At 39.9% G+C, this 27,204-nt stretch overlaps 1 protein-coding gene across 7 annotated transcripts in view; it reads left to right on the top strand.

Moving 5' to 3' along the window:
• The window catches only part of KIF2A (kinesin family member 2A), a 60,092-nt gene that overhangs the window by 6,126 nt on the left and 26,762 nt on the right, over window positions 1–27,204 (top strand). For 4 of the 7 annotated variants that reach the window (XM_083817388.1, XM_083817385.1, XM_083817389.1 and 1 more), the window contains 7 exons: window positions 19,239–19,333; window positions 20,625–20,744; window positions 21,160–21,214; window positions 22,697–22,819; window positions 23,398–23,498; window positions 25,839–25,934; window positions 26,579–26,633. In XM_083817388.1, the coding sequence (XP_083673514.1) occupies window positions 19,256–19,333; window positions 20,625–20,744; window positions 21,160–21,214; window positions 22,697–22,819; window positions 23,398–23,498; window positions 25,839–25,934; window positions 26,579–26,633 (628 nt within the window). In that variant the 5' untranslated portion in view covers window positions 19,239–19,255. Of the gene's footprint in view, window positions 1–1,185; window positions 13,993–19,238; window positions 19,334–20,624; window positions 20,745–21,159; window positions 21,215–22,696; window positions 22,820–23,397; window positions 23,499–25,838; window positions 25,935–26,578; window positions 26,634–27,204 lie in introns of those variants that run through there. The other 3 variants (XM_083817386.1, XM_083817390.1, XM_083817387.1) reach the window with 2 other exon arrangements.

Below are 27,204 nucleotides of genomic sequence, written 5' to 3'. Positions count from 1 at the left end.
ATGCTGCTTCTTGACAGCATGGCACCAAGCATGTCTTCACGCCTTGTTGAGGTGGGAAAAGATGATGAATTGATGGAAAGAGGTCAAGTCTGAGTGAAAAGCAGTGCCATTGCAAAAGTATCTCTATTTGCTCTAGAGGATGAATTAGCCTTTTGAGTTCTTTCAATATATCTACTTACTCAAAGGCTGTAAAAGTTGAGTGAAGAGTATGGAGTATTTATCAGATGAGCTCCTTTCCTAGAGCACAAAATCTGTGGTATTTTTGTTGGATTGACCTGTGGAATGCGCCGTTGTGATTTCTTTGTGCTTGAGAAATAAGTAACAGGATGGAGTGAATTCTCTTCATTTCTGTATTCTCATTCAAGTTCTACCTTTTAAACCACTTATTGCTTACATCATAGAATGTGATCTTTCTTTTTTGACTTTTCTCCCATCTTATTGTTTATTGGTTTGTCTTGTCATCCTCACCATCTTGAGATCAGGAAGAGAGTATGTGGTCAACCCATTGCAAATGCTAAAATACAGTGTTTGCTATGAATGTACACAGTGGAGAAAAAAGAATGAAGTTGCTTATGGTAAGTTAGAGGTTCATCTTAGCTCTTCAGAGCTAAGTTTAATTTCTAGTGTAATGTAAAACTAAAGTATGGAACTCCACAGCAAGGACACCCAAGCCATCTTAAATTTGTACAGTAGTGAGAAGGTGCAGTAAGCAAAATGAATGGTCAGTCACGATGGGTTTGTAATTTAAAAATAAATAGTTTTTAAGAAGACATTTACTTTTAATAATCAATTTCTTGTAATGTCTCTGTAGCATAGTTAGAGTTGTCTGGATGCATAGATGCTTTCAGTATGTATTTTCAGATCTAGGGTGAAAAGTTTTGGTGGAGCTGTAATATGCTTTTGTTATTTCTTATTTCAAAAGCACGAACAAGCTTTCAGATATATGACCAATTCTTTTTGCTGGCTTGAAAGCTTATCTTTGTTTTCCAGTATTACCATTTGTCTCTTCTTAAGTGTATGCTTTCTTGCATTTCTTATTAGTATTTTGGAGGGAATAATTATAGTAAGAAAAAAAAATTGCTTGCTATTGTATATTCTAAACCTTTAGTTTTTATTGTGACTTCATATTTGGGATTTTATTTAAATTGTTCTCAGTTCTGAACTGAACGTAGAGACTAAAATGTATTTTTCTAGTTGTATTGTTTGGACTATTTTTTTCTGTTATTTTTGGTAGAGATTTTTGTACTTAATTAAGATGTTAGACACTTAGCACAATTAAGTTAGTTTTAGTAATTTTGACTACTGGTATAATTCCTTGTCTGTTTAAGATGGTTAAATCTGGGCTACTTTTGTCTGCCCACTGCATCAGTGTTAGTTTTCAGCTGAATGTGTTGCACGGAGGGAGGCTGGGAAACTAAAACTATGGTAATCCAGATGTAGGTTGTCATAAACTGCTACAAGTTACATCCACGAAACTGTTCTTACTCTGTGTGTTCAAATGCGTTCCATTTCTTTTTCTGTCCTCGTTACTTTCCTTGAAATATTCACTGTTGTTATACTCTTGTTTCAGTACTATTTTTTATTTTCACTCCAAGAATTAAAAAGCCAATAGCTTTATAAGGTTCCCAATATAGAGATAGACAGATGGTTGACATGATTTTCCTACAACTTTGACCTCTGTAATGGACGCTTTGAATTCTGTAGTATGTGTTTAGCTATGAAACGGTAGTGACTGTGTCTGATATCCTGGAAATGCATTTTGTTCCTATCCCCAAAAGTATCATGATAAACAGGACAATTGTTGGCTTAGAAAATCCATAAATTATTGCTTTGGTAGAAGTTAGTGAAGAACATTTATCTCGGTGAATGCTTTTCTGAAGTAGAACCACTGTTGGAGGCAGAATGTGGGGCTAGATGTTCTTGTATTTTGCCACTATTCTCTGTGCCTTGTTAATCTCTTATGGGGGGAAAAAGCAGCCATAGATAGGGAGGGTGTTAGGACGATCGTATTACCATTTCTCTGGTGAAGAGTGTTCTGTAGAGTTAATTTTGATGTCTTTGAACTTAGTTATTTCTGAATATTTAAAACTAGATTTTACATCTGTTAGACAAAAAGTGGTAACACTTTGTGAAAAATTGCATGAGAATGTACCTTTCCTGGGAAAAGGAGTTAATTTTTCAGACTTATGCTTAATTTTTATTTTTGAATGTCTGTGGTGACCTGAATCATTTACAGAAATAGAAGATGCCTAGAAGACTGTTGATAACTCTACTATTACAGTCTAAATTCAGTTCTTCTTTTATTTTGCTAGGAACCCAAGATAATTTTAGAATTGCTTAGTGTAAGGGAGTCAGTAGAGGTTCTTGGAAATAACTGTATAACTGTGCTTTTAACGAGAACTTCAAATGACCTTTTACAACAGGTGAGTTATCAGTTAGATTTAGTAATTAAGCTACTTTGTTAGTTTTTTATTTTTTTCCAGTTTTCTGTATTTGAGCAGGCTCTAGTTCAGCAACGGAGTCTGATCTTAAGTTTGACTCTTGAAAGAGAAGAATGAGGGATTTTGCTGCTTAAAGGCTTGAATGTGACAGTGGAACTTTTTGTTCGTTATTCAAATAACACTGCTTTCAGTGTAGCGTATTGTTTTTACATAGTGGCAGTTCTGGCTGCATGTGGCATAAGCCGCTTTAAGGTTTCCCATACCTGTAGAGTGAAAAGTCTGCTTGTTCCTTGCCACTGCTGTATTATCTGCAACACTGATAATTCCAGGGCTTTGTAAAATGCAATTGTGCAATACCAGGTAGAAGTAAAATGAGTAAGGTAACTTGCTTATAACAATGAATCTTTGGCTTTGGTGGCATTATTAGCAGTGGGTGGTCATGCTTTCCCCTACAGAAGAATGTTATTTTGCTTTCAAGTTATCATTAATTCAATTGAAGCCTTGTAGTCAAGTGCAAGTTTGAGTTTACCATGGCTCTCATTTGACACTGAAACCTCTACATAATCCCATGTATGAGTATTTTAAGCGTATTTTTTTCCTGGTGGGGCTAGTAAGTTAAGAATTGCCTTCAAATTGCCCACCAAATACATATATAAGTGGAGGGAAGTAGAGAGACAGATTTGTGTAAAGGTTTCTCCTTAGAAACAAAGTCCACAGTATATCTGTACTCTATTTCTGACTCTAGGAAGAAGGCAGTAGAAATGAATTCACTTTGAAAAGCACACGCACACTTAGATTTTGCAATTCTCCAATTTACTGATTCAATTTTGGGTTATATTTACATGTTCCTTATGGTTTTGCTTTAATATTTATGAATTGAACTTTCCAGTTTTTCTTGACAGTTTAATAGAATAGGAATTCAGGTGGTGATGAATGGGGTGAATATAAGTCATGATCTGAAAATTTTTAGGTTACATTGAGCTTCTCCACAGAGAAGAATTAAAGTATTATTCCAAGTTTATTTAGTGATTTGATCTTGAACTCCTAGAATCTTGTTAAGATAAGGCTAAAATACAGGCTTTTAAACATGTATGAGATGAAAAATGCCTTTTAACCAGGAACAACATTTGGCAACTCTGTAATAAGTTATGATAAATATTCTTACTGAATGTAATACTGTAAAATAAGGGGAGAAAAAAATATTGACAGGTAGGTCAGAAGAGGCAAATGGTACCAGTTGAAAGGTACCAGTTGAAATCATCTGTATAAGGTGCTGCTAGAAAACTTCTGTGTGTTGCAACAAGCTATTGTTTCTGGGCAGCTACTGTTAGCTTCAGAGAAAGCAGAGAACATCATGAAAACGATGTCTCTGCTATTTATTTAAGCAACAAACTAAACGAGGAAGGGGGATGGGAGGGGGAACACTGGCCAAGTCACCTCAGTCTTTTGGCAGAGGGTATCCACCACACAATTTAAATCCACCACAATCTTAAATCCTGTTGTAGAAAAGCGAAAAAAAAATCTACAACCTCTAAACCTCAGTGCTGTTTAAAAGAGAGACGTGTCTGAATCTGCCTTTACTCCAATATTCCATAACTGTATTGAAATTTATACTGAACACAGAGGACTTACATCTGTAAAAATATACAATGAAAGATTCTGGACAGGTATTTTCACGAGCAATTTTAAAAGATTTTAAGGAAGCTGCCTGCAAAATTGTTTTAAAGGACTTCAAGGAACTGCTGACTAAATGTGCAAGAAGATGTCAAATTATGTTCTGTCTTCCAAAATTAAAAAAATAGACATAAGAAGACATTGAACTATTCCTACAACTTGTTTACAAGTTGTCAAGTGACAGAAAAGATGTGAATGTCTTTACCATTAACTGAATGAAAACCTTCACTTATGCAGCCGTAGTAAAAGAAAAATATGATACAGGACAGGAAATACTATAATGTCATCTGTTAATGTCCTGTTCTCTTTTGAATGAAATTTACAACTCTGATTACTTAATTTTCCTCAGATCTGAGAACTGAAGGGAGCTCAAGCAGGCCATGAGGATGACCAGTGGGAGTTGGAAAACCTTGTGTGAATATTGAAAATGGGTCTTTTGTTGATTTGGTGTAGACCTTTTCTACAGTTCGGAAAGGATATTTCATTGTGATTGTGGAACAAAATGAGTAGGATTGCTTTATGAAAAGCAAAGGAAAACTTGTTTTTCTTTCTATTCAAGACTTTTACTAAAATTGGAGAGTGGATTTTTATTTTTATTTAAGTTTGTGAAGTATTTCTGTCTTTTGGGGGTTCATTCATCACCTTAAACCATGCTAACCACTGCCATAACCTGCCAGAGTGGATCACACTGATAATTTGTCTAGCCCACTGGCAGTAGGAGAAGCAATTCAGGAAAAGCAGACCTGCCTTGCCATCTGTAGTCTGATTGATGCCTTTGTCTCTCCCCAGTATCCAGAATTACGTTCGAGATGTTAGGAGTACAACTCCGCATAGTCCTGTTAAATATCCATTTATAGACCTATGGTTTGTGAATTTATTGAATACCTTTCTGAAGCAGCTTACCCCGTCTGCCTCATAAATCTCTTGTGAAAGCAAGATCTGGAAGTTCGCTGTTTGCTGCATAGCCAGATGCGTTACTACTTTTATCTGCCTAAAAGTTGAAGAGTGCTCCTAGTTCTAGCCTTGCAGGATTTGTGGGAGTAACAGTTTCTACTCATTTTGTCCTTTCTGACTGTGAAGCTCAACCAAATCCACTTGTGGCCTTTTCATTGTAGGTGAGCATTCTCAGGTGCATTAATCTCTGCTTGTTTCATTCTCTTCATCATCTTAGCTGTCCTCGTCTAATTCCTCTACATCGTTTTTGAGGTGTGAAGGCTAGTGCAAACAGTAGATAAGATGTGGGTACAGCAAGGTTTTATTTAGTGTTTCACAGTGACGCTTTGTTTTATTCTTTAGCTTCCTGATGATGGTCAATCTTTTATTGACTTTTTTTTTTTCTTTTTTCTGCAGCTGCATTTTGAATCAATGATTTTACAGAACGGTGAATGATATCTTAAGGGATCTCTTATTTGAATTGTAACTTCTAGTTGCAGTTTCAGCATTGTGTATCCATACAGTAGATTATTTTTCTCTGGGTGCTTTATCTTTCTTTTCTCCATGTCATCTGCCACCTTTTTGTGCACTATCTTTTTTTCCCTCACAATTGTCATGGCATCTGACTACCCAAAAACCTTTCTTGCCAAAGGATGAGACCCCGAGCTTGGTGTAATTTGGAGTGTAACTGGGCTGGAAGATGACATGTAAGTTTCTGGCTAATGTTTTGAAAAGCCTGTCTCATTAAAACAAACAGACAAAACAAAACCAAGCCTACAACACATGGCTTCACTTTCCCAGTCCCCTCCTTCATTGTCACTTGTTTACATGTAATCTTCTTTTAGAGAGGATTGAAGTATTTCACAGCTCTGAGTGTCCTGGTTGTGTATGTACTGAGAATTTATCTTGCACCTCATTTTAGTGTAGCATCCTGGTACCATGACCATTGTCATTGCACACATACTAGTTTACTTCCAGGCTCCCATCGGAAGGGAACCAGATGACCCAACTGCTGTCAGAAACCTGAACTTTCTTGGCTGGTTGCTGAGAAGAGACCTGAACTGCATCATTTTGCCTGTCACTGCCTGGGCAGCCCTTCAGTAGGTATCACACTTTCATATTCTCTTGCACATCCCAGGACAGCCAGCATACACTCATGTTCATCCTCTAAAAGCATCGTAGTGGGAGGCTACAATGCAGTTTTCTCTCTGTTTCTGTATAGGTCAAAGTGAGTTAGCATAAAAAATTAAGGTCTGTTGCTTGGACGACTGGGATGTGCCTGTACAAGCATTTCAGTTCAGATCCAGAACTAACTTTGGATATACATCTTCTGATCATCCCTTAAGTCTTTGTACTATGATTTAGTTCACTTTGAAAGTGGCCTTGGAGCGTGCTACATTCCTTTTGGATGCACCTTTTCTGGAATGCACCTTCCAGTTAAATGTACACAGTGCACTCCAGCACATGGTGTTTGGTCTGTGGTACTACTTCCCCCAGTCCCTTTGGAACATACGGTGTGAATGTGGGATCCTCTGCACCACCTGCTTTGCTTTACAGATCTGCTCCTGTTGCCATACACCACTTGTTAATGTAGGCACAGCCAAGGGACCTGCGCAGAACACCAACTGCTGGAGGTGTGGGTAGTCTGTCTTGAAACATGCTGTCCTGGGGTGTCATGGACAGAACCAGCCCATACTGCTTCACAGAATGGCTGAGGTTGGAAGGGGCCTCTGGAGGAGACAGGAACACCTAGAACAGGTTGTCCAGGACCATGTCTAGCTAGCTTTTGAAGATCTCCAAGGACGGAGATCACACAGCCTCTCTAAAAAAGAATTTTAGGTCATAGAGCAATCAGACATTACGTTAACATCAGTTTCAGGAGTCATTTTAGCTCACCTTGCTTGATTTTGCACTAAAAGGGGGGGTAAATACAAATTTAATCAAATCAGTCTTGTAGCTTGGAGTGCCTCAATAGAAAGTAGTAAGCAATGGAGGACAGATGCTGATACGCTTCTGGTCTCTTGTGTACCAGACAAGTATCCTGGAAGTGAGCAGGATCGATGCAGAGGCTTTGCATAGCATTGCTAGTGTTGCAGGTTGTTACATTATTGAAGGTAATCCATACATTTCTCTGAATTTCAGTAAAATGTTTTGTAACGCAGGATAAATGATTCAGGTGAAGTTTAATACAGGAATTGTCATGTGTTTAAGAAAGATGATGGTGGTGTACTTACTAATTTCTACAGAACACTTTCTATGGTCTGTTTTGGGACTGGCTGGCTGTTATTCATTCCTGGCCTTAACACAAAAAGTAACATTGTTCTTGGAAAACTTAATTGCTATGCTAGAGTGGGAGTATCAACTCTGTGGAGATTTATATCATGCAGGAAGAATATGAGCTATGGAATAAACTGGGATAAAACATAATAACACAAAGTAAAAGTGCTTTTGCTACAAATTGGGAATTCACAAGCTGTAAATGACAGGAGAAAAATCTTGATATTCTAGTTAATCACCAAACAATTGTGGACCACTGGTGTGAATTGGCAAGGGGAAAAGTGAGTGCAATTTCATTATTACTGTAATTTGGCAGTGAGTGTTGCAGTCTGGAATTGTATGTTGAATATCACACTTCGTCCTGGTTGGCAGTGTTGAAAAAAGGCTGAGTGTTTGGGCTGAGACAGATACAGATAGATTCACCATTCCTGTACAGGTGTCCTTGTACAAGTTATAAAAGAAAGTACAGAGTACTAAATGGCTGTGAACAAGTGTAATCTAGAAAAATGTTTGTATATGTTGACAGTGAGGTGCTAGTGCCACTTGCCACCAGGATGAACAGCAGAGGTGTGCAGCCTAGTAACATGAAGGGGAAATAAATTCAGCTTATTAAAGTGTTTTTTATTTTATTTATTTTACTATTATTTTATTTTACTATTTTTTTTTAATAGGACTTACAGTAGTATGCGTTAGATGATTGGACAGGTGCTTCCTTCTGCTTCCTTCCAAATGTCTTTCTCTGTGGTTGTTATATGTGGAGGAATTGGTGGCTTTTAAAAATGATAGGATGACTGGCGTGGTGCAGCTGAGATAACTGGCTGATAAATACCTAGATATCAGTGCATCTGTTACCCATTGTGACATGATACTTCATGCACTGAGCTGCTTGAGGAACAAGTCGCCTATCATTCTGACGCGGACACCTATGGAAGCAATACGGAGCTGTAGCTTCTGAATGCTGCAGTGGTGAGTTTTTCCTCATTCTTTTTGTGAAGCCGGAGGGGTGACTGCCATTGATTTCACAGGCAGTTGTAGCTTCTGTAAGTAAACAAAGTCAAGACTGCTTTCAGAGGAGCTCATTAATGTGAAATAATGTGCTTTGAAATACGGCTGCAAGAGCCTTAGTTCCACACCCCAAGAGAAACTGGACTTGTGTTGAAGAGAAGTGAAACGCACAGTGTTCCTCTAACTGGGGAAGCCACAAGAAGCTTGCTTTGAATGTAAAGGGAAATATTAGAGGTTGGCTCGGAAAATGAAAGGTCAGCAGCAAAAAAAAAAAAAAAAAAAAAAAGCAATGAATTGCAGTGTGAAAAGACTGGTGATTTAACAACTATTAGAGAAACACAAACTCGAGACAACAGCAGGAGGATGCAGCTCTAGGAAATGTCATTAGAGGAGGTGCACACATATAGGCAATTAACAAGTTCAGCTAAACTAAGCAAGTAGAATTATAATATAGTGGTTGGTGTGGAAGGGGTTATTGTTGTTGAACGCAAGGGTGACCAAAAAGTTGCTCGTGTCCTGTTTGCTGTTTGAGGGACATGAAATATGCTCTTTGTATTTTGAAGGTAAATGCTACACATGCTTCAGTGGCATGTGAGCTTTGGTTGTTTTTTCCTCTTTATCTCATTTGTTAGTGGATTGTCAGTAAGATCTGTGAACTTTTGTTTTTCTAAAGCACTGTTTGATTTCTTTTTCTTTCCGTACAAATTACATACATATCTTAGATGGGGATTTTCTTCTGAGTTCTGTAGCTTTCTGGGTGGGGCTAAGAGCAGACTAGGTTGGATTTTAACTCAAAACTGTAATATACAGACAGATACGGGAAATTTGATTTGTTTAATGTTAGTTTTTGTTCCCCAAATCCTTATCTGTTATGTTGTAGAGGCTTAGAGAGATCAACGTATGCAGTCATGACAAGCTTGTCATTTGAAATACTCTGGTATTGTTATGATTAAAAAATAAAATGAGTTGGTAGCTAGGGATCATTCACAGAAAAATAAATATTGAAATGTATCTGTAATGAAAAATTATGTGGCTTTTTTAGCATTTAAGGTCTTGCTTTAGGGACAAGGTAGGTACTGCATATGTTAGTGAAAGTGTGGTAACATAATTGAGATAACAGCCAAGATAACAAGGAAGTGTAGCATGGCAAAAAATAAAACATCTGTATGATGAAATAAAACTAAAACATAACTTGTGGTAGAAACAAAGAGAATTAAAGTAGATTGTGATAACTGAAAAGGCTCAGACATTTCATTATAGCAGGGTTGCTTGTATGTGGATAAATGAGACTTTAAAACAAAAAAAAATCAAGCATGCTTAGTGATGTGGAGAGAGAAACATCTGTCAATTACTGCCAGTTTTTCCCTGGGGAATTAACAGAAGAACTGTCCATCTAGTGCAGGGAGAGAAGTTGTAAGCCCTGATGAAGCAAATGGGAACACAGCCACAGTTAACATCACTGGGGACATCTACACTGGGATTGTCTTTTTCCTTGGGATTTTTCCTTGGGTGTTTGCTATGGATGTTGTTGGGTGGATAAAGCATTAGTTTTTTTTCCTTCTGGAGCTCTCTCTGTAAGAGCAGGAAGGTTCTTCCATCAAAACCCTGTGTATTGGAGCCCATAGCACAGGTAAAAATGTTTCGGACCACATTCATTCTGGTATACGCTGCTTCCTGATTCACAGCCGCATGTGTAAACATACATAAACTTTTTTTTAATATAAAACCTATCATTTGTATTTTTTCCAAAAGAGAGTGAGGGAAATTCTATTCTTTCCAATATTAATTTTTCAATGTCAATTGGCAAAGGGTGAAGGTGAAGCATGTCTATGTTCTACGTCCAGGTGTCTGTAGATATGGTAACATTATGTTAGTCCCTTGTGAACATGATTAGCAAAGTCATGTCATGTTTCACAAATGGCCACTGCAGTCCTGTAATCAATGGGTAACTTCTGTTACGGTCATCATTAACTTGTACCATACTTTTGTATGTGTCTATGAAACATCTACTGTTGTTGCAGTTAGGAAAAACAGTACTCATCTGAGCAGACTACTGTCTGAGCTAATATAATTTATTTGTATTCCTAAAGAAGTGGAAGGTTCAGAGGATGTAACAAGCTCTTGAGTTTCCTTTACTGAATGCTGGCTCCATTGGCATGGCTGTAGCCTGAGCCTGCTAAAAACAATTGCCTGGTTTTGAACTAGCAAAGCTTAAACAATTGTTTGATGGTGGTAGGTTATCACTGTGGTTTAAAGTTCTGCTGCTGTTTTGGGGTGGAGGAGTGAGAGGGTCACTGTGCAAATTATTAAGTTTTCCATTTAGCAGCCTGATCTAGACTCCGTGTGTAAAGTTTTAACTATTAGGTCTCAAAGATTTCTAAGACTTCACAAAACTGCATAAGGAGTATAAATGCAATGTCATTTTAGGCCAGTACACCCTAATTATTTGGAAGGGTGGGGAAGGCTGTGGTCTTTCACCAGCCTTATTTCTTGAGTCACTTGAGAGAACGGTGTGGTTTGGGTCACATGTTAGCTAGTGCTTTAGCCAAGGCTGTAATTCCAAAAACGCAAACTCATATTTACATCTGGTGACTTAAATTTCTGAAAAGTAACAGGAAGATGAAGAGGCTATGGATTTAGTATTGAAATCGATCACTGCTTCCGACTTGTGGGATTTTCAAGAAGTTTTGCAGATATAAAACATTGAGTTTGCTCAGAGGTAAAGATCTGAGTACCTCTTGGGATTTTCTACCAGCTGGCACTGCTAACTAGGGTGAGGATAGGTTAACGTGTTTGATTTACCCTGCTTATTTGCTTTTGCTGCTTCTTCCGAAACATTTTTTCTGCATCGGTAGTTCTTACAGTACAGGCATTTTATCTGCTATTTCTGCAGAAATTTATGCTTGTTTGCTTTATTTCTTCTGTTTTTAAAATTTTCGTAAGATGACTAGGAAAAGAGGCAATGTAAGAGTTGATGTTGTTCACTTGTATCAACAAAGGGGAGAATATTGTAATGCAAGTGTATTTAAGGTGGCTTCACATACATTTGCGTTGTCTTTTACTTGCAGCATTGTTTGCTGCATGCTCTAGTTTGTAGAGGGTAAACTGTGCACTGTCTGACAGAATTCATTTACAGAAATAATGGCCTGTTCAAATAACTTTTTAATCAGTTGTGAGTTCTAAAGCAATGTAACTACTTCCCAGAAAAAAAAATGTTTTCCCTGTGATGTGAATTCTAATCATGCAAGGAGAAGAATTGTAAATGTGAAGAATCAGTGCATCACCTTTACGGCTGGACTTCCTTCTTTTGTTTTTGAAATGTGTGTGAAGATAGTCATTTTGTAATCACTTGCTCTTTTTAGTTTTATGCACATTTGTGTTTACATGAACACGTTTACATTTCAGATTTTCATACCAGCTCCAGAAAACACACCAGAAATGAAGGATGTTGCCTTCAGCCACTGCAGATTGATTTGGCTCTTATGCTTTTAGCATTTGCAGCTTGGTCTTGCTTTATATGCTAGACGTGGTTTATGCCAACCTAATTGGTTGCTGGCATTCCTGAGTTTCACAGCTGCTGTATTCAGCTGTGTACTAGAAAAATATAATGGAATACTGTTTGCGAGAGCAAGAGGCAATTGTAAAGATGTAAATGTGCTTGCTGGCAGTTCAGCAACATGTAAACTTTTAATAACATATTAAGAATTTTGAGGAACAAATTGCATGGGTACCTTGCCAGTTTAAACATAGTATGTAGGTTTTCTATTTAAGCTGAGAATATTTGGATGTTGGACATAACTTTTGTTAATGTTTTTTTTAATTCAATCCTGACTTTCTTGGCCAGGGAGCAGATGAAGTCTGGCATAGAGATGGAAGACTTATTGTGATTCTTTTATTATGGCATGCTGGCTTACTGTGTTTGTGAGAGGATTCAGTATTTTCTATTCATTCACCAGCCTGCTTTGATCTCCTTTCACTTGTTATGACAAAGTTTAAACCCTTTTTTTAATTATTATTTATTCTGTGGCAAAAATAGTAGAACAAAGGAACAGGTAGTATGACTTAGGATGGCTTGGTGACTAATATAGTGTCACGAGTTTCAGAAGTGAACAGCAGTTTTCCTCAAAGTTTATAGAATCTGGTGACATGTTAATTATTATAATGTTTTATAGATTATTTTTCTCTGAAGTTACATTTTTCATATATCACTTTTCCTTTGATTCCACATTGACAGCCGGGCCAAGCCTTAAGACTGTAGCAGAAAATTTTATCACCATACGCTTGATGAGTCTGCCAGTTCCCGCAGCACCGAAGAGTTTTTGTGTCTTTGCAGTCCCAGCATGCTGTTTGTAGCAATGGATGAAGTGGCACCGCTACAGGAAAAAAAGTGGGCTGTATTCCTAGTTTGCTAACAAATCAGAGAACTAATTAAAACAGTTCCACAATGGAGGGTTCTTGCACAAAATTAAGTCACTGTAGGTTATTAGCAGTGGAAAAAGTAATGGAGAGGTGTACTGAGCACCACACACAAAGAAAACTCGCACAAAAATGTTCATCCAAAGAAGTGAAGTGTTGGAATGCCCTGCTGAGTTAGCCAGCTTCACAGTCACCAGCAGAATTAGGGCATAGTCCTGAGGGCAGGACATTCTTGTGCAACATTATTTGGGTGCTGAGGAAAGGAGTAAGGTCTGCACGTGGTGAGGAGGGTATGGCTGTGGTTTCTGCCCCTGCATCTCCTGGATTTTTCCAAATCCAGGCTGATGCCCATGGAGGAAGATGAAAACCATGCTCTTCATGCACATTGGGTGTTGCGTGGAGTGAGCGCAGTGTTAACAGTGACAGTGTTCATGTCACCTTTTTCTTGCCCTCTGTGAGCAGCTCAGCATCAACACTGACACTGTAGGTACCAGAAGTGAGGATGCAGACCTTGCCTTCAGTGGGGGCACTGGGAAATGCAAGAGAGTGCTGCTGAAGAAGCACTAATGGCAGGATATGTTCAGGAAAAAATAATGGCTCAGAGAAATAAAAACTAGCAAATGCTAGAGGAAAGGAACTAAACAAAGGGGAAAGATTTTTTTTTTTTTTTTTAAATAAGTAAAATACTACTCAACCTTTTTTAACAGAGAATTGAATCTTATGATTATGCTTGGAGCAAGGACAAGTGCCGAGGTTAGAAATGGTTGTGTAATGTAATGTTCATTGCGAGGTAAGTGCTGCAGATGTGAAAGCACCGCTGCCTGGGGTGCCACTTACTACATGAGTCCCTGCATTTGCTTTGATTTTGGCTGAGTTTTAGTCAGTTTGCCCCTCTGAATCCTACATTAGACTGCAAAGATTTGCTGATACCTTCCCTGACACTTGCACCCTCTCTTTTTCCTCAGATTTAACTCGGTGTGAAAGATTAGGCAGCCTGTGCAGTAAAAGAATTGCTAAAAATACCCATATTACTTGTGCTGTTAGGTGAGATAAATTGGATACAAGTTAAGGTTTATCTTTCTTTCTGTCCCTCAGCAGGCCCTAAGAAGCTTGGAGTACATAAAAACATTAACTTTGGAAAACTACCAAATTGTGACTGAAGTGGCTAAAAGAGAAGTTTGAAACAATTGGTGAAGGAGAAACTGGGTGGACTTTCTGATTTTTCTCCAGCTCACATGAAGCCCAGGTAGAAGGAGGTGCTTGGTTGTCAGGGAAATTATTAGGTCGTGGGCAGAGCTTGATCAAATGTCCGACTTTTGTATGAAATGACTGTGATCAAACTGGTCCCTGCTTTCTGACTTCAGTGGTAGTTTTATTGGTGTGTTGGAAAATAACTAAAAAGCCACAGAATGGTTGAGGTTGGAAGGGTCCTCTGGAGGTCTTGTTGTCCCACCCTCCCGCTCAAGCAGGCAGACCCAGAACAGGTGTCTCAGGACCGTGCTGAGATGGCTTTGAGGTATCTGCAAGCACGGAGACTACGCAGCTGCTTGGCAGTGCAGTTCTGCTCGCTGTTGCAGGGGGTGGTTCTTGTGCAGAGCTGCTGCAGGACGAGCCTGGCTTTGGGAAGGAGAGGAACTCCCTCTGGGCCAGTGCTGCTGCTGGGCCAGATGAAATTTGGGTGTGGAGGCAGCGGCGGGGAGCCAGGGAGGCCAGGGCTGTCCTGGCAGAAGGAGCGGCAGGCCTTGAGGACCCGCAGCCCGGCTGTTGGTGGATGGGCTTGGAGGCCGCCGCCCTGGTGCTTGTCAGGCCCCTGCTGTTCAGCGGCTGGTCCTGTCGGGGAGCTGGATGCGCAGAGTCCAACCTAACACTGCCAAGTCCACCACAAAACCATGTCCCTAAGCGCCGCATCGTACATGTCTCAAGTACTTCAGGGTACATGCTGACTCCGCCACTTTCCCGTGCAATGCCACTGTTCCCCAAGCCTGTACCGCTGCAAGGGGTCGTTATGGTCCAAGTGTTGTACCCAGCATTTAGCCCTGTTGAACGCCATACAGCTGGACATGGCCCATCGATCTAGCCTATCGAGATCCCTCTGCAGGGCCTTCCTAGCCTCAAGCAGATCAACAATCCCGCCCAAGCTGGTGTCATGGGCAAACTCGGTGAGGGTGCACTTGATCCCCTCATGTGGTGATTTTACCTCGCTAGGCAGCTGAACTCCACCACAAGCGCTCTGTCCCTCTCTTCAGCAGAGGAGAGGAAGAAGAAAGGGAGAGAAACAACTCACGGGTTGAGATAAGGATAATTTATTTAAAGGAAAAGTAATTATTAAGGGAAAATCATTATTAATTAAATAATTTAACTAAAGGGAAAAGCAGGGCCTCAATGCACGTAGCCGTTGTTCGGGAGGACAGATGTTTTCACAGTGAGAGCCCTCCCGTCCCGCATGGGTGCTTGTCAGGCCCCTGCTGTTCATCGGCCGCTCGTGTCGGGGAGCTGGATGCGCAGAGGCCGCAGCAGCAGCGAGCCGATGCGGAGGATGGGTCCGTTGGTGGGGCTGGTGGGGCGCTGCCCTGCAGCCTGCTGGGGGGCAGCGTTGATGGGCCCTGGAGCTGCGCCAGCCCCGTCTGCCTGTCCGATCCCCTGCGGCGCCCTTCTCCCAGCTGCGGGGCCGTTGTTGCTGGGCCGTGGGCGCAGGTCGTAGCGGCGCTGAGGGGATCTGCTGCGGACCCTCTCCCTGGCGGCGTTCCTGCGGCCGCGAGCGGACGATCTGCACACGTACTGCTGGTAGTCGTCGTCCGCTCGCACCGTGTGCAGGATGCGGTCGATGGGCTGCCTGCAGAGCGGGCACGTGGATCTCGTGGCGGCCCACCGCCGGATGCAGCGGAAGCAGAAGGTGTGGAAACAGGTGGAGACGTAGGCGGTGTTTCTGGTGGTGCCCAGGCAGATGGGGCACCGTTCTCCTGCAGCTTCCTCCGATGGCCCCGCCTGCTGCATCTGGCCCCCGCTGGCTGTTCCTGCAGAACCGCTCTGCTTCAGGTCCTCCTCGGCACGGGATGGAGTGTCCTGCCTGCCAAGAGAGCCCAAGAGAGTGGAGGTAGCGGGGAGGTGAGGGCCTCCTGACGGGCCTTCTTGTGGGCTGAAATTCTTCTTCCTCTTCATCATCATCAGGTTCAGCCATGTGGGCCACCCATCTCAATGGCCGTTGTCGGCACCTGCCTTGTCCCCCCAGTCCCAGCCCGTCCAGCCCCCCACGTTGTCTCCCAGGCCAGCAGCACGGCTGGAGTTAGCAGAGGGTACCTGAAGGAGGAGGTCAGAGAAGGCGGAGGAGCTGGCTGGGTGCTGTTGATGGTGCCAAGCACCCTGGCACCTTCGTTGTGCCTGCAGCTCCGGGACAGGTGCTGTGGGGACCAGCAGTACCCCACCACACAAGAACGCACAAAGGTGCAACTCAGTGAAGGCCGGGCTGCTCCTGGAGCCTGCACGCCACGCGTCTGAACTCACAGGAGTCCTGAACCAAATGCACCTCGCGGCAGAGCGGTGAGGTTGGAGAAGTCACGGGTGCTGCTCTGTGACATCACAGAGGCCTCTGGGGCTGCCCCCAAGTGCTGCCCAGTGGGGACAGCAGCCCCTCCACAGGGGAAAGCCTGCTGCTTTGCAGGGCATTTGCCATCTTGTCACAGCCTAGCGGCGGTGTTTGACCTCCGACATGCTGGGTCCTGTGGTGGCAGGCTGCTGAGCTCCGTGCTCCAGCAATGCAAGCAGGGAACCCTGGTGATGCCCTGGGTGCAAACAGAGCGCCCTGACTCGGCTCCTCTGAGGGCTGTCAGAGGGACTCGCCAGAAGGGCTCGTCCCTTGTTGCTGGTGGGAAAGCCTCTGTGGGCAAGTTGTTCTGTTGCTCAGTCACCCGCACAGTAAAGAAACATTTGCTGATGTTCAGACAGAACCTGTCATGTTCCAGTTGTGATCCCTGGCTCTCCTTCTGTCACCACTGAAAAGGGCCGGGCTCTGTCCTGTATGCACCCTCCATTTGTACACCTTGATGGGATCCCCTGAGCCTTCTGCTCTTCCGGCTGAACAGCGCCAGCTCTCTCAGCCTTTCCTCAGAGGAGATAACGCTCCAGTTCCTGCCTCCCCTTTGCGGCCTTTTCACAGAATGACGTAGGTTGGAAAAGACCCTGAAGATCATCAAGTCCAGCCATTGACCTAACACTGCCAAGTCCACCACAAAACCATGTCCCTAAGCACCACATCCTACATGTCTCAAGTACTTCCAGGGATGGTGACTCCACCGCCGCCTAAGCAGCCCGTCTGTGAAGAAATTCTTCCTGATACCCAATGTGAACCTCCCCTAGAGAACCTTGAGGCTGTCACCTCACATCCTATCACTTGTCACCTGAGAGAAGAACCTGACTCCCACCTTGCTACCACTCCCTTTCAGGTAGTTGAAGAAAGGTGTGCCTTCAGCCTCCTTTTCAGCAGACGAGACAACCCCTGTTCCGTCAGCCTCTCCTCATAGGTCTTGTTCTCTAGGCCCTTCAGCAGCTTTGCTGCTCTTCTCTCAATGCATTCCAGCAACTCAATGTCCTTCTTGTAGCGAGGGGCGCCAAAATGAACAGAGCACGCAAGGTGCGGTCTGTGTCACCAGTGCTGCGGACAAGGGGACGATCACTTTCCTCCTCCTGCTGGCCAGACTGCTTCTGGTGCAGGCCAGGAGGCTGTTGGCTCTCTTGGCCAGCCAGCCACACAGCTGTCTCATGTCCATCGGGCTGTTGACCAGCACCCCCAGGTCCTTTTCTGCCAGGCAACTTTCCAGCCACTGTTCCCCACGCCTGTACCGCTGCAAGGGGTCGTTATGCCCCAAGTGTTGTACCCAGCATTTAGCCCTGTTGAACGCCATACAGCTGGACATGGCCCATCGATCTAGCCTATCGAGATCCCTCTGCAGGGTCTTCCTAGCCTCAACCAGATCAGCAGTCCTGCCCAAGCTGGTGTCATGGGCAAACTCAGTGAGGGTGCACTTTGCCCTCTCATCAAGATGGCTGATAAACAATTCTGTCACCAATTTTGACTCCAGAAGAACACCAGTTATGACTGGTTTCCAACCAGATTTAACTCCATTCATGAGTGTTTGCGGCCAGCATTCCTGCCACTTTTTCCCAAGTAAACAGCACATCTGTCCAAGCCATGAGTAGTCACTGTCTCTAAAAGATGCAACATGGAGGAGACCTAGGGAATGACATACAGAGAAGGACCAAGGTGTTTTCGTAGTTAAACTGTTTACCCACAGAATCAGTTTATGCACGAACTGTCTGTTCCAGTATGGTCAGGTTATGGTTTGGGAGCAGTACATGGTTCTTGGATATGTGGACGTTGGCTCATGGGTGGATATAAACATGAGGTCAATTAAAACACTGTTCTGGTTTGACAGGCAGGCAGGATGGTGGAGGAGGAGTTGCATATGAGTTGGTTCTGTGGGAGAAGGTTTTAGAGCCTTTGCCGTGTATATATATACTTGGGAGTAACTTTTTTTACAATATGTTTCATACTGTATCATCTATGTTTGCCTGTCATGTACAACAGAGTTAGGGATTGCTTGTTTGTGCTATGGCTCATTAAAAGAGGGTATCCGAGGAGCAGTTGCATTGGATTTTTATTTCTTAGAAAGATGAGTTCTTGGTGTTCTTCGGGCAACACATGGGTGTGAAAAAGATGCGACAGATGGATCTTGATCCTTTTGTGTCAGTGCATGGCTGCTCTGCTCTTCCAACCACTCCTTGCTACCATACATAGGAAATACAATAAAGTGTGTCAGAGGATATAAAGAAAAGTGCAATATATTACTTATTTAAAAGGAAAATCTCTATTCCTACTGGAAGCTTACTGGTTTTATTTATCTTTATAGGGGCTTGTTGGCTTGAGATCTTTCACATGAAAAGTCATAGCAATGGCACCGTAGCAGTTGTTTATAAAATGAGGATTTGTATTGTTGTTACAGGCAGCTTAATTTTAGCTGAGTTACCAACTGATTGAATGTCCATAAGGAATGGATATCAGAATACTATGTCAGGGTGCTTTACTCCAATGTCGGGACACTTGTTGTATCAGCCTAGAAAGAATACAAAAAAGCCTGTGTGGAGCATACCACAGTAAACTTTCCCACCCATGGGGTAATCATGGTATTGGAAATGTTACTAAAACATTTTACAGGAAAAAGATTTTAAGTGGTGTGGCTTTCACATGGTATTTTGCTTACTTACCACTCAGTTTTATATTTCTTGAATTTTTTCACTGGGTATTGTCCCAGTAGAACCTCTGATAGTGGTTCGCATCTGAGCCAGTTTATAGAATGTGGCCAAGAACCGTCTTTTATTTATTCCCCTTTCTTTTTTAACCGTCTTCTTCCTGCCTTCCTCTGCATACATGTATTCAAATAGCTTCTGAGAGTTTTTTTTTCACCTGTTAATAAGTGATTATTTGTGTTTCCTTTCCAGGACGAATTCATCAAGCTATGGTAACATCCCTAAATGAAGATAATGAAAGTGTAACCGTTGAATGGATTGAAAATGGAGATACTAAAGGCAAAGAGGTAAACTTAACTGTTCTAGAACCTTTCTCTTTTTAAATAATATATAGCCTACATGAGTGTTACTTAGAAATTTGCAGTGTATAAATGAAAAGAAGATATAAATATTATTTTACTTAATGCTTCTTTGGTTACAGACTGTTTTGAATGGGAGCTGTTGTGAAAATCTTATCTGTTGTGTCAGATTTTACTTCCTGAGCTCTGTGTCATAGCTTTTAAGTAGTGCTTTTCATCTGTTGATTTTGAACAAGATTACAAAGGCTGAGCTTTTTATCCCCTTTTTACAAGTAGAAAAATCAAATTTTTGAGAGGGAGAAAGACTTGCGGTTCAGACAGGAAACCAGTGGGATAGCTAGATTAGAAATTCTTTTGTGCCTGTTTTAATGAGGAATTGGACTCTCGTTTATTTACTTTTTTTTTTCCTTGGCAATAATTTTCTAGGCTTGCTTGTTTGAACTATCTTTCTGTGTGTCTCAGTTATATTTTGCTATTCCTTCTTCCTTGAAGTTTTGGACCAAGTTAGCCTGTTCAAGCTGAGATTTTGAGAAGCGTCTCAGAATTACACCTAACTAGTTTTGTTAAAACATAGGAAAAAGAGAAAAATATGAGCATGTCCTAGTGATCTCATCCATGGAGCTCAACCCTCTGGACATAAAGAATCCATGTACTAATGATATCTTTGAAAGGTCCAGCCAAGGGAAGTGGCAGTTTAGAAACCAAACTATTTAAGATCTTTAGGAAGCCAAGTTTCAATAGATCTGAAGCTTGCTAGTTTTTAGATCTTCCCTCCTCCTCAGATAATGGCATTTTGAAGGAGGAGAACTTAGAAGAAAAAAACAGGGTAGTATGTTTAATATAGATTCAGTTTTGTTTTTATTTTTAGGGTCACTGTAATTTGTCTGTTCCTTTTGCACTGTCTGGGAAATTTCAAATAACTGAGATCTCCTTTTTATGTTATAGAATGTCTTTCATTATCTGCAGTAATTTTCTTTTTTTTTGTGTGTTAATACTAGCAATTTCTGTTTTAATTTAATCACTCTACAGAACTGCGAATATCTGTTGGTCATTTGTAATTCATCTGTTTTCTGAAGGGTGTGTGCTTTAAGTAAGACAATAACTGATGCTTAAGATGTTTTAGTGAACACAAAATGAGATAGTTCAGGTTATAGAATTAAATAGTTGTGTGGTAAAAACAATAAATTTATTTATTGTTTATTCTCAAGTCTAACAGCAGAAATTGAGAGGTTGAATTTGTTCTTAGACTCACAAATATGCTTTATGTTCTTTTAAACAGATTGACTTGGAGAGCATATTTTCACTTAATCCAGATCTTGCACCTGATGAAGATATTGAACCTAGTCCAGAGACACCACCACCACCTACTCCATCAGCCAAAGTAAACAAAATTGTGAAGGTTGGTAATACCTATGCAGTATGTTCATAATAAACTTACAGAACTTCTATACATATAGTCACACTTGAATTTTTAAATCTTACTTTTGTCTGTGGAACTACTTGTTGAATATGTTCCTTTTATTCCTGTGGTGAATGGGGGTTTCTGAAAATTTTCTAAGAATAGGTTTGGCAGGGAGGTAGATGGGGACTAATGTTTATATAACTAGGTATAGCTCAAGTAAAAACATAGAAAAGGAGGTTGTTTTGAAGCAGTACATATAGTTCAAGTAGTCTTCACCCTAGGCTCTTCGGGGTGGCATTTCGTATTTATCACTTCTCAGTGTTGCTGATGTTATGTCAGAGGAAGAGATGAGGCTGTAATTTATGTTTTCAATAGTCAGGTGATCAAATAACAGACATTTCTTTCTTTGTAGAGTCGACGAACTGTGGCAGCTGTTAAGAATGATACTTCTGCCAGAGATAATAGAGGTAATTGTTACATCTGACCATTTCAAGGAAGGAAAAAATATGGAAACGTTTTGAATTCCTGCTCATCTAAAATTCTTTAATAGTTCTGCTTTTCTAATTCAGTGTGTACACATGTGACATGTAGAAGACATGGCACATCATTCCTAGAATTACTGCTATATGTATTTAGGAATGGATATGTATGAATAATATTTATGTGCAAGTTTAAGCAATATAGCATCAGGAAAGTTAAGCTGAATGAACTGAAGGTGCAACAATTTGAAGTTAATTAATTATGCTATTATAAATTATTATAAATCATTATAGATTTTGTGGGAACTTTTACAAATTAAAACATCCTCAGTTTACTTCAGCTTAATGGAGTTTTTCAATATACTATGAGTAGTGCACATAAAATTCTTACACTTTCAATTTTTTGGCTTAGTTTTCTAACAGTCTGTGTGTAAACATTAATTCAAAGAACACTTTAAACCTACAGGTTATTTCTTTACAGTTAATAGTGAAAAAACTATAAAAACCATAAAAATGTCACAGAATAATAGGTGAAATGAAGTAAGTATTAGATGACTGCAGATGTAATGCATCTGTAATATGGAAAGGAATAGTTATTGCTTATTGTTTTAATTTTCTAACCTGTGCTGAACATAACTAACTTTGAAATGTCATCTCTAAGCTATTAATCAAAGCTGTTACCTTCACTTTCATGCTTTTCTGGCAGAGCTTATTAGTAGCACTTGCAAGAAACTGGCTAGCTGAAGCAGAGGTGCTTGAAGCAACTCTTTGAATAACAACTTAAAATATTCAGCTCTGCCAGAGAGGCTTGCATGCTTACTACTCCCACTGCATTCACTGGGAACAGATATCTGCATCTTTAGAAATTGGCATCTCTATCACATATGGAATAAATGCATAAATTTAGGTAGACATGTTGATTGTATCCATATCACTTTCAATATGGTCTCAAAAAGGTTTGTTTCTTCCACTTGTAGTTTGAACTGCACTTGGCTGCTTTTCATCTGTTTCCCTCTAGTCCTCAAGATATTGTAGGTTTGATGGGGTGGAACCATTTTTTTAATTTGTAGAGAATGTGAAACAGCAGGGCCATTTTCTTGCTGGGTTTTTGGTATAATCACAACATAAATAAAATTACAGCACTGAAAGACTGTGTATCTACAAGTACATTCTTCATTCTTTGTACATAATAAGTTATACTAATTGTGTAGTACAGTATTTAAAAGTATGCATGGGCAGCATTGGTACTTAATAACTATGTTGTGTTGGTATATAACATTAGGATAAAAAAGGCTGCATACCAAATGTCTTTAATAATAGACTTTCCATACATATGATTCTCCTCCGCACTGACAAATTGTTGCGTCTCAAAAGAGGCCTTGTTTCATCTTGTCATACTAAAACATTTCAGAATTTGGTAGAAATGTTATTCTTTCACATCTAGATCAGCTTTGTGCTTTTCTTCTGCAGTGGTTGGTTCTGCACGTGCACGGCCCACTCAGCTTCCTGAGCAGTCTTCCTCCTCACAACAGAACGGTAGTGTTTCAGATATATCTCCAGTTCAAGCTGCAAAAAAGGAATTTGGACCCCCTTGTATGTAAACAGTGTATCAAGGATTCTTTCATTCTGGGCATTACATGTACATTCTCTTGGATTATGTTGTTGTCCATAAATGACAAGTGATCTATATATGCAGTTGTCTGTAGGCTTCCTTACAAAGCTTCTTCAGAGCCCTGTGGCTAAACAAATGTTCAGTTTTGTCATAGTTGTGCTGGTGCTTGGAATTTGATTTTCCTTTATCTTTTTTTAACCATGAATGTGTGATTTTTTATTTTTATTTTTAATTTGCCTGGACTTGCTTTTAATACAAACCAAGAGATCACATGTATCTGTCCAAATGTATCTATCCAAATGTTTTTTGAAGGTCATTGTCCTTGTATTTTTGGTTGTGTAGTTATTGTCCCATTCCCATATTTTTTCTAATTTATATATTCTATGAATTTTAGAAATTAAATTTTTATACTTATTTTGTAGTAACCCTGATTTCCTTGAAAAAACAGTTGATATAAATAAATGCATTCTAAATATTGATTAATTAATATAATTGTAGTGTAAATACTAAATCCATGCAACACACTGAAAATATTTTAAATTATATCATTTTTTCTAAGCACGTAGAAAATCTAATTGTGTAAAAGAGGTTGAAAAATTGCAAGAGAAACGTGAAAAAAGAAGGTTACAACAGCAGGAACTTAGAGAAAAAAGAGCGCAGGTTAGTATTTTTAGTTTAGATGGTTCTTTTTTTCATTCTTCAGTAATTTTTATGAACTGTGATAATCTTGAAATTAAAATGTTTTCATCCTGCATAAAAGTCTGATAAACCATTTTGTTGCATAGCTGCATTGGTCTCATAGCTATTTATAGTTTTCCCCCTCTTTTTCTTCCTACACAAATAAATGCTTACAATTACTTAACTTTCCATATGTTATTTCAAAATCAAGTGCTGATGATAGCTGTTTCTTAGGGAAAATATGTTGATAAAAATAATCAAGGCTTTGGCTTTTAGATAAGGCTTTTATTCTACAGAAGATATTTCAACATTATAATAAATTGTTCCTTATGATCTTTGATGCTTTGTAGGAGATGTATTTAAGGCTCAAATTCAAACAGTGTTTTTTTCTTCTTCCTTAAACCTGTCTAGGAATTTATAAGAGATGTATTTAAGGGGCAAATTTGAACAGTGATTATTTTTCTTTTTCGTCTTTAAACCTGTCAAGGAATTTATAGGTTAGCTTTGTATTGTGCAGGCAGGTTGGCAGTGAGCTGTTAGAAATTTTTGTGCAAGTTGCTAATCCTGTGAGAAAAATCTCTAAATATTAAATGACTTTCTGTCACAGTAGTGTAAAAGCTTTAGCAAAACCAGTAGTGTAATCTTGTTGGCAGGCTTGTGCTTATGGGTTAATCCCTCTGAAGAGATGCTACCAATCTGCTACTGACATGAGAAGTACCACCACTTAGTAAATAATTCAGACAGTTTAAATTTACTTCATGGTTTAATGATGTTTCTAAGCTGAACTAAAATGACCTATGTTGAATTCACATTCTCTAATTTTCATCCACTTAAACAAATGAAAAATATCACTATGTCTTTATGTGTGAGGAACAATTAATTTTTGGTTTATATCATAAAATTATTTGACATGGTGCTACACCTAAAATATTCATTTTATCTCACTTCTGTGAATACTGCCTTTGAACCTAAGTCTTAAACTTCTGTATGAGAAAGTTGTGGTTGCCTTGATGACCTCTCTGTATCTGTGCTTTCTGGTGCTTTGCGTGTTCTGTTGTGAAATGCAGCACTGTTCGCTAGTGGGCAAGAAACCACTGTCTTCTAGTGGGCAAGACCTTTAAATAGAATTTGAATAACACTAGGCAAATACTTTTTCCATAATAAGCAATACTTCTTCCTGAATTTTAGAAGGAAACGTTTCAGCAGTAATACATTTTGTGTGGACTTACTGTAAGCAGTTTTAAGTTCATAGTAGTCAGAGTGGAGAACATAAAAGTATAGTCAACTTCTGATTACCACATCACAGATTTATCTAAGATGGGGATCAACTCTGTCACAGATACACAGACATCTGATGGTTCAGTTTCAGCTTGTTAACCTCAGTGCATTGCTTTCTGGAAGTGCCTGTGCTGCCTCCACAATCTGCTGTGGTCCAGAAGGTGTTTTACCTTACTTGTGGGGAGCCATGCAAAGCTCAGTAAGGTCTGAGGACCAGAATTGGCTGTGTATGGCATCAATAGGATGTCGCCAAACTGTAAAAATTGGTGTTTTAGGAAAAGATATTTGAGTAATTGTGCAGCCTGCCCAGCTCTACACCTCTGACTTAGCAAGGCTTAGGTGGGCTCCGTGCATGAGCTCTTGTGTGTCCTTTTGCTACTGTACTTGTGGTTCCAGGTTTAGGGGTAGGAGGGCTTGTGAGCCTGGATGTAGCATATCATGTGTCTTTGGGATAGCTTCTGCTTCTGGGGCCTCTTGGTGTGTTGGAAGACGGTTGGACTTGATGACTGTAGAGGTCTTCTCCAACCATAATTCTATGATTTTAAGAGTTTTCAGTGCATTCAAGTCGCTGTAGAAGTTAACTCAGGACCACTGGTAGGATAACACTCCTTTAGCCATCTCACTTAGAGCAGCTGGGGTACCTGCATGGTCCTCTGCAGCCTATTTTATGCCTATATAGTTGTCTATCCATTTGTTTTTTGGCCAGTGTTATCTCAGATTAAGAGGCGTTGACTGCATATACTGCCTGTTGTTGTGAAGTTGTTTGGTAGTGTTTCTTTAATGTGTTGATTCTGACAAAAGTGGGAGTCATTTTTCTTCCTTGAGTAGACTTGTAGTGAGTCCTCGATTAAAAAGTGTTTTTGACAACCAAAAATATTAAATAAAGGTCATATAATGACCATATAATTTCCTTTCTGATCAGTAAATGACCTACATCAGAACATCAGTTAATATGTATTTTTCTTTATGAGTGAATTCAGAACTTATGTAAATTAGCCCATTTCAGGAAAATAATGTAAAAAATTCTTTTGCTTGCTTCTCTAGGATGTTGATGCTACAAACCCAAATTATGAAATTATGTGTATGATAAGAGATTTCAGGGGAAGTTTGGATTATAGACCGTTGACAACTGCAGATCCTGTAAGTACCCTAGGCAATGTGGACATTTTTTTATCCTTCTGTATTTTTTCTATGGGTTTTTAATTTTTTTTTCCAATGTATGACTATACTTCTGTCTGTAAACATGAAAAATAAGTTGCTTAGTATGTATTAATGTTCTTCATAGCACGGATTTATTTTTTTCTGTGTTTTCCTTGGGTGCTAAATGATGTGCACACAAAACACTTGGGTTTCTTTGAAAAACCTTGTGGAGTGTAAAGATTAATATTTGATTTTTCAAGGTGATGAGGGCCTTTGATTTTCAGGGAAGTCAGGGGAATCCTTAAATGACTTTATCAGATGTTTGTGGAAATGTGAGACCCTAACAATTTCCATGAATAACGTATCCACCCTGTTACAGCTGGATTTGCTTGCTGTAAGTTGTATCTAGTACTCTACAGAAACCAGTCACTATCTGCACAGTTTTTTTATCCTTAATGTATGGCTCTCCCTTTCAGTTTCTTGGTTATTGTGCAGATGCAATGGGCTTTTGCTCATTCAGATGACTCACTGTATTGGAAATTTCTCTTCGTTTATATGATTGGTTAATTACTTCAAAAGCAGAGGTAACGTACCCTATAACTGGAACTGAAGTATAGTTTACTGATAGATTCTTTCCTTTGTAGATTGATGAGCACAGGATATGTGTTTGTGTACGAAAACGACCACTCAATAAAAAAGGTACGACCATTTAATATTTTGCAGAATTCTTTCTCTGAAAAGCTGCTTCTGATAGTTATATTATTCATACTGAAGAGATATAGAAATACTGATCAAAGGTGAAACTCCACTAGTACTAGCCAATATGTGTGAGTGACCCAGACAATTCATAGATTTATCATAACCTGGATAAAGTCAGGGAGAAAAGTAGTTTAAACTGTCACAGTTTTGTGGATTGGGAGTAGAGACACAGAGACTGCAATTTTGTTCCAAGGTCATCTAGGGTGTATTTAGTTGGTTTGGATGTCAATTCTGCTATAATTTCCTGAGTAATCTTACAGTTGTGTAAGAATCACCATTCTTTTAAACTGTCCTTTAAGTAATCTCTTGATCAGTGAGCTACCCAATGAAAGCTTTTCTACACATTTTTTATACATGTATTTTTTTATGTATTTTCAAGTGGACCTAAATAAGATGTTTAGAACAATTCAGGTGGTACCTACATGTTGGTGTCCTATGACACTTTAGGCACCCAGAAGTATCTAAGGCATCCTCATAGGGCCTGTGGGTTACAGACAAATTGGAGACTCAT

This window comes from Anser anser (genome assembly GCF_964211835.1).
Source record: "Anser anser genome assembly, chromosome: Z".
Lineage (NCBI taxonomy): Eukaryota > Metazoa > Chordata > Aves > Anseriformes > Anatidae > Anser > Anser anser.
The sequence above is the reverse complement of the archived record's forward strand: the minus strand, read 5'-3'. Positions and strand labels throughout refer to the sequence as shown.